Genomic DNA, 15086 nt, shown 5'->3' on the forward strand with positions numbered 1-15086 from the left:
TGTATGCTCTTGTGGTTGCACATATATTTGGCAATAGGCAGAATCACATTCCAGGGTCTCTCCGTAAGATTTTCCTTTAAAGTCTGTGTTCTGTTTGACACTGCCTAGGTCATCAAGAAGAAGCTAGTGGGATCCGTGAAGTCATTGCAGAAGCAGTATGTGTCCCTGGACACGGTGGTCACTAGTGAAGACGGAGATGCCAACACCATGTGCAGTGCCCTGGAGGCTGTGTTTATCCACGGCCTTCATGCCAAGCACATCCGAGCTGAAGCTGGAGGAAAGAAGAAGAAAAGTGCCCACCAGAAACCTCTGCCTCAGCCTGTCTTCTGGCCCCTTCTGAAAGCTGTCACCCACAAGTGAGATCACCTGGAGAAGTATTGGGGAGGAGTTTCAGAGTGTGGGATGGTTGGCTATTCCTCTCCAGCTGTGTGGGAAGCCAACAGAGACACCCTGTGTTCTAGTGCAGACACAGGGTGAGGTGGGGTGGAGAGTGTCTCATAGAAAGGTGTACCTCTAGACCAGGCTTCCCAGCTGCTGTGCCTGTAGATCTTGAGACCCTCGGTCCTCAGGCAAGAGCTTGTGGCTGCTTTCAGCCACTGGGCTGGGTTGCCTTTAGTAGGAGCAGCCTTTCTTGCCACGCTGTGGTAGAGTTAGGTATTAGCAACAGGGGTTGTATGGACTGCAAAGCCTAAAATATTTACTATCTGGCCCTTTACAGAAAAAGTTTGCTGACCCTGCCCTAGAATATTTGAACATTTGTGTTCTAAATATTGGATTCATAAAGAGGTATGGGTTTTTGTTTTTTTAGGTTTAAAAAAGTTACCAACAGGGCCGAGCCCGTGGCGCACTCTAGAAAGTGCAGCGCTGGGAGCCGCAGATTCGGATCCTATATAGGGATGACCGGTGCGCTCATAGCGCTCACTGGCTGAGCGCGGTGCGGCCGGTCTCAAAAAGGACAAAAAAAAAAAAAAAGAAAGGTGTACCTCTAGACCAAGCTTCCCAGCTGCTGTACCTGTAGATCTTGAGACCCTCGGTCCTCAGGCAAGAGCTTGTGGCTGCTTTCAGCCACTGGGCTGGGTTGCCTTTAGTAAGAGCAGCCTTTCTTGCCACAGTATGGTAGAGTTAGGTAGTAGCAACAGGGGTTGTATGGCCTGCAAAGCCTAAAATATTTGCTATCTGGCCCTTTACAGAAAAAGGTTGTTGATCCTGCCCTAGAATATTTGAACATTTGTGTTCTAAATATTCTATTCATAAAGAGGTATGGGTTTTGGTTTTTAAGTAAAAGTGGAATTCAGGTAGAGCATCTGAATACTCACCCTGGGACACTTGTCTTTTTGGCCTTGCCCCTAACTACCCAGGCTTTTGAGCAAGTACCTGGCACTATGTCTCTAAGAGCTAATAAATGCCACCCTCATCCCAACGGTGCCTTTTCAGTCTCTGGTCTTCCTTCCTATGCCTACTGCCACTGCCCTGTCTCAGGTTCATACGTGTCTCCTGGGTGACAGTGGCTTTCTTATTGTTCCCCTTATCTCACTCTGCACAGGGGACTGTGGTAGTTCAGAGGGGCATTTACATCAGACTGAGGGATTCAGGAACGGAGTTTGGTGCACCTGGGGTCTGATCTCATTATCCAGAGTAATCCACCCTCAACATAGTTGTGGTTCTGTGCAAAAACCTCCAGCCCACAGGCTCCCAAATGGTAGCCTGGGGTCTGATTCCCCAGAATCTGTATCCTGATCAAGTTCCCTAGGGGATCCCACAGCCAGGTGTGAGAACCCTTGTCGTGCATTGCCCCAGCTGTTGATATTCAAGACCCTCCATTACCTGACTTTGCAACCGAATCACCCACTCTTCCTCCACGTGTGGTAATTGGAGTGCTCCCCACTCCTGCTGCAGGCCAGTTGCTCTCCTGCCCTTTATGCCTTTTTTCTGTCTGTTTCTTATGCCTAGTAGGATCTCCTTCCATCTTTGCCTCTTGAAATCCCTCAGGGCCTGGCTCAGATATTGCCCTTTCTATGGCATTTTTCTTATTCCCACCCAGGAATGATTACTCAACCCCCCGCTCTGTCTCTATGAACAGAACGGCTTGCCTCGATGTGTCCTTGAAAGGCAGTTACTTGGACTGAGGGCAGGGACCATGTCTTTATCACAGCTCCCAGGAGTTTGTACCTAGGGGTTCAGCAAACAAGTATCGAATGAGCAGGTGATGGCAGGGGTCCAAGGGGTAGTTTTTCTTGTTGTTTTTTGTTTGTTTTTTCCCAAGATGACCGGTAAGGGGATCTTAACCCCTGACTTGGTGTTGTCAGCACCATGCTCAGCCAGTGAGCTAACCGGCCATCCCTATACAGGATCCGAACCCATGGCCTTGGTCTTATCAGCACTGCAATCTCCCGAGTGAGCCACGGGCTGGCCCGGCAAGGGGTAGTTTTAATGAACTTGGAAATTATCCTTCATGACATAACCTTGAAAATTGGGAGTTGTAGTTCAATATTTCTGTATTCCTCTTAAAACACTATCATCCAAGAATTTTTCATGCCTGTATAGATATTTGTAGTCATTATTATTGGTTCTTGCTACCCAGTGGATAAAACAATATCAGTGATTTCAGTGATTTGAGGTAGTTTTTGGAAATGAGTCTGTTCTTTGCCTTCCCAGACACATCATCTCGGAATTGGAGCATCTGATCTTTGTCAACACAGACGTGGGCCGCTGCCGGGCATGGCTGCGGCTGGCCCTCAACGACGGCCTGATGGAGTGCTACCTGAAACTGCTCCTCCAGGAGCAGGCCCGGCTGTGCGAGTACTATCAGCCCACAGCCCTGCTTCGAGACGCCGAGGAGGGCGAGTTCCTCCTCAGCTTCCTGCAGGGGCTAACGTCCTTGTCCTTTGAACTCTCCTACAAGTCTGCCATCTTAAATGAGTGGACGCTCACCCCATTGGCCCTCTCTGGGCTTTGCCCACTCTCTGAGCTTGACCCTCTCACTACCTCTGGCGCGGAACTACAGCGAAAGGAGTCTCTGGATTCAGTTTCCCATTCCTCAGGTTCAGAGGACATTGAAGTCCAGCACTCAGGCCATAAGATCCAGCAGAGTAGGAAGCTCACTGCCTCCTCGCTCAGCCTGGACACAGCCGGTTCATCGCAGCTGTCCTGCAGCCTAAACTCTGATAGCTGCCTACTCCAAGAGAATGACTCCAAGAGTCCAGACCATTCTGAGGAGCCCATGTCCTATGACTCTGACCTGGGCATAGCCAATGCTGATGATTCAGACCGATCTCTTCAAGAGTGAGTGTTCCTCCCACGCCCCTGACCTCCCTCTGTACTCCCTTCCTTTCTGTTGCACATGATTGTCTGCCACTGAACTCCATCAGTGTATAAAGAAAGTCAAAGCAGACTGTGTTTCTCTTTGGAGACTGGAGTTGCTGGGAGCTGCAATGGAGGCAGCATGGACACAGCAGGAAGGAAGGATTTAGAAGGGCTCAAGCTGGCTCACGCTGCAGCTCTGCCCCTGGGTGGCCTTTGACAAGCCACTTAGTCTCTCTGAAGAAAATACTACTGTCTTCTTCATCCAGGGAGAAGGAGACTAATGGTTCAGAGCATATGTACAACTTCTGACAAATGCAGTAAAGCATAATGCATGCAGGTGTGACCTCACAGAAGACCTGGGATAGCTAAAACCTGAGTGATGCTTGGAGGGGTGGTGTATAATGGGGACAAGCGAGTGTGTGCAAGAGTATGTGCAGCAGACTAACTCGACTGGACAGGGGGGCTGGGCAGAGCCTTCTATACACAGCCTTCCTCAAAAATTAATTTTTGGTGGCTGGCCAGTTAGGTCATTTGATACAGCATGGTGCTGGTGACACCAAGGTCAAAGGTACAGGCCAGCCACCGAACTAAAAAAAATAATTTTTGAATAACCTTTTTATGGTTAAAAAAATGACACATGTACAGTGAGAGGTCTTTCCCATTCATGTCCCCATCCAGTGTCTTCTTTTTCCCTTCCACCCCCTTGACTGTAATTGTTAATTTTTTGCATATTCTTTCAGAGTTTCTAAATGCATCCACAACAAATACCCATATATAGATTTAAATATTTCTTCCTTATTTCTTACTCCCACCCACATCTTTTCCACAAAAAGTAGTATTTATATACTGTTCTGTAGCTTGTTTTGGAGATCTGTTCATATCAGAGCCTCTTCTGTTTTTTTTTTTTTTTTTTTTCCCATTGCACATTGTTTCATTGTATGAAAGTACCTTAGTTTTTTGGCATGTTTTTGCAACTGGCTCTGTACCTTAGTTTTTTTAATTGGCCCTGTATTTAATGGACAATGTAGTACATTGTTTCCCTAAATAATCTCGTGTATATGGTCTCCTAGTTCTATGCAAGTATTTCTGTTCATTTAACCCAGAAGCAAAATTGCTGGGCCCAAGGAAAAGTTAATTTGTAATTTTCACAGACATAGATTGAACATCCCTCACCCAAAAATCCAAAATCTGCAATGTTCCAAAATCCAAAACTTTTTGAGTGCCAATATGACACTCAGACAAAATGCTCATCGGACCATTTCAGATTTCAGATTTTTGGATTACAGATGCTCTACCATTAAGGATCTGCCAATATTCCAAAGTCCAAAATAAATAATAATCTGGAAACACTTCTGGTCCCAAGCATTTGTGAGAAGGGATATTTAACCTGTGCTGCCTATTCACATTCCACGGGAATATACCTACATCCTCTCAGCCTTGCCAACAGAAGGTATTATCAGACTTTTGGATATCTGCTTATCTGAAAGGTGAAAAATGATAACCTTTTATTAAGGGCCTCCTTCAGTCGGACCCATGTTCCATCAGCCCGAGTTTAAGACCTTCTTTTCCATTCCTGCTGCCCCCCTCACCCCTCCGCCCACGTTCAGTTCCTTCCAGGTTTCCCACGCAGTGTGAGAATAGCACCAGGATTGGGTGCTATTCCAGGCTGGGCTTGGAGCAGACCTGTTTTTGAGTCCTGTTCCACCACTTGCAAGTCCAGTAGTGTCAGGCAAATTGCTAACTCTTTCTGAAGCTCTGTTTCTTCATCTTTAATATGGAGATTCCCTCATAGGGCTGTTTGAGAATCAAATCAAATGCCTGTCAGTTGCACACATGAGAATGTAGGCCCCAGAAATGGCTTCTGATCACTGAGCACATTAGATGGAGTTTTCAGATGTCAAATGGAGGAATTTAGATAGAACACACTGGAGAGGAGCAGTCCTTGCCTTCAGAGATAGCTGGCCTGTGGCGTGACTTAGGCGCGTGGTGTAACTTAGGTTCACTCACCTGTCTTAGCTCTTAATGTATCTCTGTCTCCTTCACAGACCAGCCAGCCTTCTCTTTGTCATGTGCCTTGCCTTTATCTCTCATGAGTCTTATGATTGGAAAATTCCAGCTTAAGGTCATTGAATCAGTAACCATCCACCCTATGTGGGAAGTGTTATCCTGGGTGTTACGGGGGAGCTCACGGGGCAAGGGTCAGGATGTATAGATGAATACTGGACAGTGAGGTGAGGAACTGGCAAACATGAAACACAGATGCACAACCACATGTCCAGTGCCATCATTGTTAGAGCTGGGCCTCGAAGCTGGTCTTTGAGCATCCACAGAGACCAGCATTTCTTGGAGCGTATATTTTAAGGGTAAAAGATTCTCACTAACACTTAGAGTTTACTAAAGTTATTATTATATTGCTTAAATATCTGTAGCTTGAAATTAGGTATAAATACCTTGTGCTTATTGTTTCAAGTATAAAATCAAAACATTTACAAATTAGGCACAAAGTACAAAACACATAACATTCAAAATGAAACTTATTAAATGAAATTTATTAATTTAATACAAGGGGTTCTGTTTTGCGGAAACCAAATTGCAGTTTGCTTTGTGACTAGATGATTGGCTATTCTGAGTAGCTGCTTTTGCATTCATTGGGTCTGTATTAGAAGTATCGCCAAGGGGCATAAGTAGAGTCTAGTGGTTAAGAATGTGGACTCAGAGTTGGCTGGTTAGATCTGTTGGTGAGAATGTGGTGCTCATAACACCAAGGTCTGGGATTCAATCCTTGTACCAGCCAGCATTAAAAAAAAAAAAGAAAAAAGAAAAAAAGTCTCTCAGGAGCCAGCACTGCCTGAGTCTTCCATTTACCAGCTTTGCGACCTTGGTCAAGTTGCTCAGCCTTTCTGATCTGATGTCCCCATCTGTAAGATGGAGATAAGATAATTCTTCAGAGGAATGCTGGGAGGATTAATTGAGTGAAGATATGTAAAGTGTGTAGACCAGTGCCTGGCATGTAGGTATCAATTGTGCTCAATAGGTGGTATTGTCATTTTATTACTAGGTACCTGTGACATCAGTTCTCCTACTAGTTGTCTCTATATAAACTGCTTTTGCCCATTTTGTTTGTATAGGGCTGGCCGGTAAGGGGGTCTGAACTCTTGACCTTGGTGTTATAACACTATGCTCTATCCAAGTGAGCTAACTGGCCAGCCCTATATGAACTGCTGCAAAGCCTTTGGTTGTTAATATTTGTCAGATATCATTGTCATGAATCCTTCTCTGGGGGAAATGATTCTTAGCACTTGTAGCCCACCTCTGTGCTTTTTGCAGTGGCCCTTGTGTGCCAAAATAGTTGTTCGGCAAAACTGCAGGCTCCAAATCACTTGGCATGACTACTTTATAAAGTGGTCCTCCAGATTCTCCAGGCCAAGCTTTCTATTTATTGCACACCCATGTATGTACACATATATACATGTGCCTATAGGACATATACTTTTTCTCAGATTGTTTTCTAAATGAAACTACAGTGTTTTAAAATTTTTGAATAGAAAGTTTTTAAAAAACACTGCCCTGAGCCAAACAAAATAGGGAGGATTGTTGCCATTTCACAGTTTCATTTCTATGTTGCATTGTCTTCTGACTTTTCTTTCTTTTGCTTTTCATTCAGAATCTTGTCTCTTGCACTCTTTTCCACTTGATGCAAATGTCTCTTATTTTCATCAGGCTGTAAAGACCAGTACTGATTCTGGTGAAGCTTTATGAACTTGATTTCACCTTGACCTGAGTTCTGATTTGCTGGAAGCTCCAATTTATCACACAAGGTTCTTGCTTCTTGGGGGCATTTCTTTAGGCATTGTCACTCATTCTAACACTCAGTCTACTTTGATATTAAGATCTTTCTTATAGATTAGGATTCATTTATGATTGATCATCATTTTGGTAATGCTAATGAGCATTTCCATAAATTTGGCTTTTTTTTTTTTCCTTTTTTTCTTTTTTTGTGACTGGTAACGGGATCGCAACCCTCAGTGTCGCGCCCGTACCGCAACCGGCAGTGGGATCGCAACCCTCGGTGTTGCACCCGCACCGCGCTCAACCAGTGAGCCGACCGGTCTCTATATGGGATCCGAACCCTCGGCGGGAGCGCTGCCGCACTCCCAAGTGCCGCACTCTACGGAGTGCGCCACCGGGCCGGCCCTAAATTTGGCTTTTTTACCTAAAGTTTTATACTTGTGTACATAGAAACTAAGCAGTGTTATCAATGATAATAAAAACAGCTACATTAACAAGTTGAGGTTAACATTTATTACTTATTTTGTGCCACTCTACTAAGCATTTTGCCTGTATTATCTCATTAGGTCTCTGTCACAGCCATAAAAGGTGGGTGCTATTACTATTCCTGTTTTATAGATAAGAGAATCAAAGTCCATGATCTTTAAGAACCTAGATGGACTCAGGAGCCCTGGCTCTTAATCATTCACTGCACTGCCTCCCAGATGCCTTTCAGGAACTGGGACCTCACAGGACATTTGTCAAAAATCTGCCTCCCTAGTTTATTTCTGAAAGTGGCCGCATTCTGTCGCAGTGGTTTGGACACATCCAATTGGTTAGCAAATGTCCTTTCCTTCTCTGCCTGTGAAAACGACCCCTTTGTTTCTAGAATTCAACATTGCTCACTCCTTGAAAGTTGCACTCTTGGGTATTCATCGGTCTGTGTTTAGAGTGAGACCTTTGAGCAAGAACCAGCATGGGCCTGCCTCCCCCCATAACTATTCCACAAACACCTTTCCAGCTTTTCTGATTGGTTACCTATTTCTTTTTTTTACCAAGATAGGATTCACATATCATAAAATTCACCATCTTAAAGTGTATAATTCAGTGGTATTTAGTATATTCATGAGGTTGTGCAACATTGCTACTATCTAATTTAAGAACATTTTTATCACCCTATAAGGAAACTCCTCACTTTAGCTATGGATTTGCCTATTTGGGACATTCCATATAAATGGAATGATACAATACATGGCTTTTTGTGGCTGGTTTCTTTCACTGAGTATGTTTTCAAGGTTCATTCATGTTATAGCATGTATCATGGCTGAATCATATTTCATTGTGGGAATATTCCACAATTTGTTTCTCCGTTCATCAGTTAACGGACTTACCCCCTCCACTTTTTGTCCATTATGTGTAATGTTGCTATGAACATTCACATACAAATATTTGTGTGGACACATGTTTTTAATTCTCTTAAGTAGTATAGGTAGAGGTAGAATTGCTGGGTCATCTGTTAACTATGTTTAACTTCTTTTTTTTTTTTTTTTGATGGTTGGCAGGTATAGGGATCTGAACCCTTGACCCTAGTGTACTGTGTTTAACTTCTTGAGGAACTACCAAACTGTTTTCCACAGCAGCTGTGCCATTTTATGTTCCCATCTCTAATGTGTTGTGTAAGAGACTTAACTTCACATAAAAAAGTGCCAACACTTGTCATTCTCTGTCTTTTTTATTACAGCCATCCTGGTGGGTTAGCGATATCTCATTGCAGTTGATTTGCATTTCCCTCTTGGGGGCATTTCTTTAGGCATTGTCACTCATTCTAACACTCAGTCTACTTTGATATTAAGATCTTTCTTATAGATTAGGATTCATTTATAATTGATCATCATTTTGATAATGCTAATGAGCATTTCTATAAATTTGGCTTTTTTACCTAAATTTTTATACTTGTGTAGATAGAAACTAAGCAATGTTATCAATGATAATAAAAACAGCTACATTAACAAGTTGAGGTTAACATTTATTACTTATTTTGTGCCACTCTACTAAGCATTTTGCCTATATTATCTCATTAGGTCTCTGTCACAGCCATAAAAGGTGGCTGCTATTACTATTCCTGTTTTATAGATAAGAGAATCAAAGTCCATGATCTTTAAGAACCTAGATGGACTCAGGAGCCCTGGCTCTTAATCATTCACTGCACTGCCTCCCAGATGCCTTTCAGGAACTGGGACCTCACAGGACATTTGTCAAAAATCTGCCTCCCTAGTTTATTTCTGAAAGTGGCCGCATTCTGTCACAGTGGTTTGGACACATCCAATTGGTTAGCAAATGTCCTTTCCTTCTCTGCCTGTGAAAACGACCCCTTTGTTTCTAGAATTCAACATTGCTCACTCCCGGAAAGTTGCACTCTTGGGTATTCATCGGTCTGTGTTTAGAGTGAGACCTTTCAGCAAGAACCAGCATGGGCCTGCCTCCCCCATAACTATTCCACAAACACCTTTCCAGCTTTTCTGATTGGTTACCTATTTCTTTTTTTTTTATCAAGATAGGATTCACATATCATAAAATTCACCATCTTAAAGTGTATAATTCAGTGGTATTTAGTATATTCACGAGGTTGTGCAACATTGCTACTATCTAATTTAAGAACATTTTTATCACCCTATAAGGAAACTCCTCACTTTAGCTATGGATTTGCCTATTTGGGACATTCCATATAAATGGAATGATACAATACATGGCTTTTTGTGGCTGGTTTCTTTCACTGAGTATGTTTTCAAGGTTCATTCATGTTATAGCATGTATCATGGCTGAATCATATTTCATTGTGGGAATATTCCACAATTTGTTTCTCCGTTCATCAGTTAACGGACTTACCCCCTCCACTTTTTGTCCATTATGTGTAATGTTGCTATGAACATTCACATACAAATATTTGTGTGGACACATGTTTTTAATTCTCTTAAGTAGTATAGGTAGAGGTAGAATTGCTGGGTCATCTGTTAACTATGTTTAACTTCTTTTTTTTTTTTTTTTGATGGTTGGCAGGTATAGGGATCTGAACCCTTGACCCTAGTGTACTGTGTTTAACTTCTTGAGGAACTACCAAACTGTTTTCCACAGCAGCTGTGCCATTTTATGTTCCCATCTCTAATGTGTTGTGTAAGAGACTTAACTTCACATAAAAAAGTGCCAACACTTGTCATTCTCTGTCTTTTTTATTACAGCCATCCTGGTGGGTTAGCGATATCTCATTGCAGTTGATTTGCATTTCCCTGATGACTGTTGATGTTGAGCATTTTTTGAAGGGCTTACTGGCCATTTGTATATATTCTTTGGAGAAATATCTATTCAAATCCTTTGCCCATTTTAAAATTTGGTTATTTGTCTTTTTTATTATTGAGTTGTAAGAGTTCTTTATATATTCTGGATACTAGACCTTATATGTGATTTACAAATATTTCCCCCCATTCTGTGGGTTGTCTTTTTACTTTCTTGATAGTATCCTTTGAAGCACAAAAGTTTTTAATTTTAATGAAGTTCAATTTATCTATTTTTTAATTGGTTGCTTATGGTTTAGATGTTATATCTAGGAAAACATTGCCTAATCCAAAGACATGAAATCTATACCTATATTTCCTTTTAAGAGTGTTATAGTTTTCACACTTATATTTGCATCTTTCATCCATTTTGAGTTAATTTTTGTATATGGTGTGAGATAGCGGTCCAACTTTATTCTTTTGCATGTGACTATGCACTTATCCCAGCAATGTTTGTTGAAAAAACTGTTCTTTCTCCATTGAAATGTCTTGGTGTCCATGTTGAAAATTAATTGCTCATAATTTTATGGGTTGTTCTTGACTATAATTAATGTCTTAATGTTTGGGGTTATGAGTAAGAGCAGAGCTCAGTGAGAAGACAATCAGGTTAGCTACTTGAGTTCTAAAATCCTCGTTTCCATAAACCCAAATTAAGGGGAACTTATGTATCTTCTGGACCTCCTTTAAGCCCTTAGGGCAGATGTGTGCAGTCTCTTAGGCTTCAGACAGCTTTGTTGCCACCTGACCCTGCATTTGTCCATGACAGACTTCACTTGTTTATAAGCAGAAGATGAAACAACAAATGGGTTTATTTTAGAAATGGAACTTAGATTCTCAAAAGCGTCAGGAAATGGAGGAGCAGTCACTAGCCAGTGCACATTCCAGAAAGCCTAGAGATATGTTTCTGTGCGGTGTGTGTGTGCAGCATGTATGTGTACAAAGGCAGTAACATTGTTTCCCTGTGGCCCCAGGAAGCACCAGAGGGGACAGGGAGTGACAGTGCCACTGGGAGGAGTAGGTGGACAGCCCATGTATACTTGTATACACCCTTGCACACCTTGCTTATACTGTTGGGGAGCCCCGGCCTGAGATGCTCTGTTCATGGAGGCTCTGCTGCAGACAGAGGGTTTTGTTTTTTTTTTTTAAAGATGACTGATAAGGGGATCTTAATCCTTGACTTGGTGTTGTCAGCACCATGCTCACCCAGTGAGGTAACCGGCCATCCCTATATGGGATCCGAACCTGTGGCCTTGGTGTTATCAGCACCACACTCTCCTGAGTGAGCCATGGGCCGGCCCTGCGGTGTTTTCATAAATATTGCCCAGACAACCATTTCTTTGGCTGAGTAGACTCTCCAGGCCCACAGTTAGCCTGTTCAGAATGGCATTCAGTTCCCATTCACACCAAGTCCTCTGTCTCTGCTTTTTGAGCTTTTCCACCTGACATCCTGGGCTCCACAACTCACTGTCTTCCTCATCTGTGCTAGTTCCAGCCAGGAAGAACCACTGGTGGGAGTGTTAGAGGAAAGCTGTGTGTGCATTAAGAGGGTGGTGTTTGTTTGTTTGTTTGTTTTAAATCATAAAACAGCAGTTTTCCATTCTTACTCCTGCCCCAATTGCCTTGGGCACTGTAGCCTGACATCCTGTCACACAGGTTTCTTTGTTTAAAAATTTCTAGGGTGTTGTCGGAATTCAGCAAAGCCCAGGTAAACTCTGTGCCAACCAACAGACTGAGCCAAGAATTGGAGATTCCCACGCTCCAAACCTTGCTGTCCCGCCACGGCCTCGACTCCAGCACACACCCACACTTTGATGTGCCGGCAGAGCTCCTTCCTGCCCAAGCATCCTCTGGGCCTCGCGATGGTGGCCACAAGCAGCAGCTGCTTTCCCAGGTGCCTGGCACCCTGGATTTGCAGCAGCCAGGCACTGCCCCAGCTGTCCCTGCAGAGAGCCAGGCCAGCAGCCTTCTAGTACCGGGAGAGACAACCAGAGCAGCCAGTCAACGGAGTGGCCTGCAGAAGGCCCTGGAGGATGACAGAGCTGGGCCGAAGCTTGTGGTTTCCTCACCCACCAGCCCGGTGAGTGGGGCAAGCTGTTCGGGAGAAGGTCATGGGGAAATGTGTCCGAGCTGATGCAGGGTTTCTCCAGCTAGTGACCCCGAGTGGTCTCTGCCTTCTCCCCATAGCCTCCCCATCCTTGTGGGGGGGAGTGTTAATAGCATTGAAACGATGGCGCTGATGTGTCTTGGTGGGTGAGTAGTGGAAATAAGCCAGGCACTGGGCTGGTCACTTCCCATAGTCTCCTGTCATCTTCACATTGACCCTGTGAAGAAGGTCAGTCCCATCTGACCGCAGTCTTGGCCCTTAACTAATCTAAGTCACCAACATATAAGGCCTTAGGCAAGTCACTTCACCTCTCTCTGCCTCAGTTTCCTCCTTAGTACTTATTAAATTAATGTTTTCAAAAAATACCAGGCTTTGAAAATACTCACTTTATGACTTGAACTGGGTTTTAGAACTGCTGTCTGGTGTGACAGCTACTAGCCACACTTGGCTATTGAGCACTTAAAATGTGGCTAGTCCAAATTAATTGAGATGTGCTGTGTAAAATAAGCACTGGTTTTTGACAACTTAGTGTGAAAAAAAGAATGTTAAATCTCATTAATAATTTTTTATTGATCACATGTTAAAATGAAAATATTTTGGATATATTGAGTTAAATAAAATGTATTATTAAAATAATTTCACCTGTTTCTTTTTACTTTTTTTTATTTTTGTTTTTTGGTCACTGGCTGGTACCAGAATGCAAACCCTTGACCTTGGTGTTACCAACACAGTGCTCTATCTGAGCTAACCAGCGAGCCCATCTTTTTAGTTTTTTTAATGTGGTTACTAGAACATTAAAAATTACATATGTGGCTGGTATTGTATTTCTGTTGGACAGAACTGTTCTAGAATAAGCCAATATAGTCTGTTGAAAACCCCATTAAGCCAGCCCTGGGCATCGCCTTGAGAGAGCCATGGGTGGAGAGGCTTGAGAACTCTTAGCCCAATGAAGTGTCAGTCAAAGGCTGTGAACTCCAGCTCTTTACCTTTTTCATTTATGCTTGTGTGGCCTTTCAAGTTTCTCCGACAAAGTTATTGACTTTTATTGAGTGTCAGTAGGAAAGGTATGTGTGTGGTATCCACCCCTTCTGTAATTGAAGCCCCACCTGCCTAGCCAGGGCAGGGGGACCTACAGAGAAAGTGCACAGGAGGGAAGGCGAGAGTGTGGGTCAGGGTTCGTGCCAAGCTGAAGGGAGAGAGAATGAATTCCTTTATAGGTTTGGGTGCCTCTGACTACTTATCTCTCTGGGTTTCACACTTACACTGTACCAAGGAGGGTCAAGGAGAGTAGAAGTGGGAATTTGTATGCTCATGTGCACAGGACACACAGTGCCAGCGTTTATCCCAGCTGTGGGCTGGGGCTCACAGTGGGATATAGTCTTGCTTTTTCAAATCCATCTGTGCTCATCTCTCCTTTGGGTGGTAGCTTCTATACTGTATAATTCAGGATGGGGCCAGGGCCATGAAATAGATGGGCAGAGGCACATCCCCTCATTATTTTAGAGGGTTTTATTGAGATATAATTTACATACCATACGATTCACTTAATTAAAGTATAATTCACTGTTTTTTAGTATATTCATGGGGCTGTGTACCCATCACCATGATCTAATTTTAGAACATTTTTATCCCCCATAAAAGAAACCCCCTACCCATTAGCAGTCACTCCCTACCTTTCTCCCCTTCCCCTACCTCACCCTCCTCAACCTGTGCAATCACCAGTCTACTTTCTGTCTCTAGTTTTGCCTGTTCTGAACATTTTATATAAATGGATTCATATAATATGTGACCTTTTGTGTCTGGCTTCTTTTCCCTAGTGTAACGTTTTAAAGGTACATCCATGTTGTAGCATGTATCAGGACTTCATTTCTTTTTATTGATGAGTAATGTTACATAGTATATTGCATTGTATGACTGTGTCACATTTTATTTATGCATTCATCAATTGATGAACATTTGGCTTATTTCCACTTTGGGACTGTTATAAATAATGCTGCTACAACATTTATTTATAAGTTTTAGTGTGGACATATGTTTTTATCTTTTTTTGGCAGCTGGCCTGTATGGGGATCAGAATGGACATACGTTTTTAATTCTTTTGGATGCTTAAGTAGGAGTAGAACTTTTGGATCATATGGCAACTATATTGAACTTATTGAGGAACTGCCAAACTGTTTTACAAAGCAGCTGCACCACCAGTAATTTATTTCTCTATATCCTCACCAACAAGGTTGTTACTATCTAGTTTTTAAAAAATTACTATAGCCATCCTAGTGGTTGAGAAGTGGTAGCTCATCGGGGTTTTGATTTGCATTTCCCTGATGGCTAATAATGTTAAGCATCTTTTCATGTGTTTATTGGCCATTTGTGTACCTTCTTTGGAGAAATGTCCTTTCAAACTTTTGCCAATTTTTAAATTGGGTTGTCTTGAGCCAAGCCGCGGGTTCGGATCCTATATAGGGATGGCCAGTGCGCTCACTGGCTGAGCACAGTGTGGCCGATCTCACAAAAAGACAAAAAATAAATAAATAAATAAATAAATTGGGTTGTCTTTTTATCACTGAGCTTTAATAATTCTTTTT

General features: G+C 42.8%; 1 protein-coding gene across 1 annotated transcript in view; it reads left to right on the forward strand.

The window, feature by feature from the left end:
* The first annotated feature begins 114 nt into the window (after window positions 1–114).
* Window positions 115–15086, forward strand: part of PLEKHM1 (pleckstrin homology domain containing, family M (with RUN domain) member 1) — a 49323-nt gene continuing 34351 nt past the window's right edge. The window contains exons 1-3 of the mRNA XM_008591667.1: window positions 115–356; window positions 2656–3282; window positions 12078–12477. Of these exons, the coding sequence (XP_008589889.1) occupies window positions 208–356; window positions 2656–3282; window positions 12078–12477 (1176 nt within the window). The 5' untranslated portion in view covers window positions 115–207. The remainder of the gene's footprint in view (window positions 357–2655; window positions 3283–12077; window positions 12478–15086) is intronic.

The sequence above is a fragment of the Galeopterus variegatus genome, unplaced genomic scaffold (genome assembly GCF_000696425.1).
Source record: "Galeopterus variegatus unplaced genomic scaffold, G_variegatus-3.0.2 Scaffold7151, whole genome shotgun sequence".
Taxonomy (NCBI): Eukaryota; Metazoa; Chordata; class Mammalia; order Dermoptera; family Cynocephalidae; genus Galeopterus; species Galeopterus variegatus.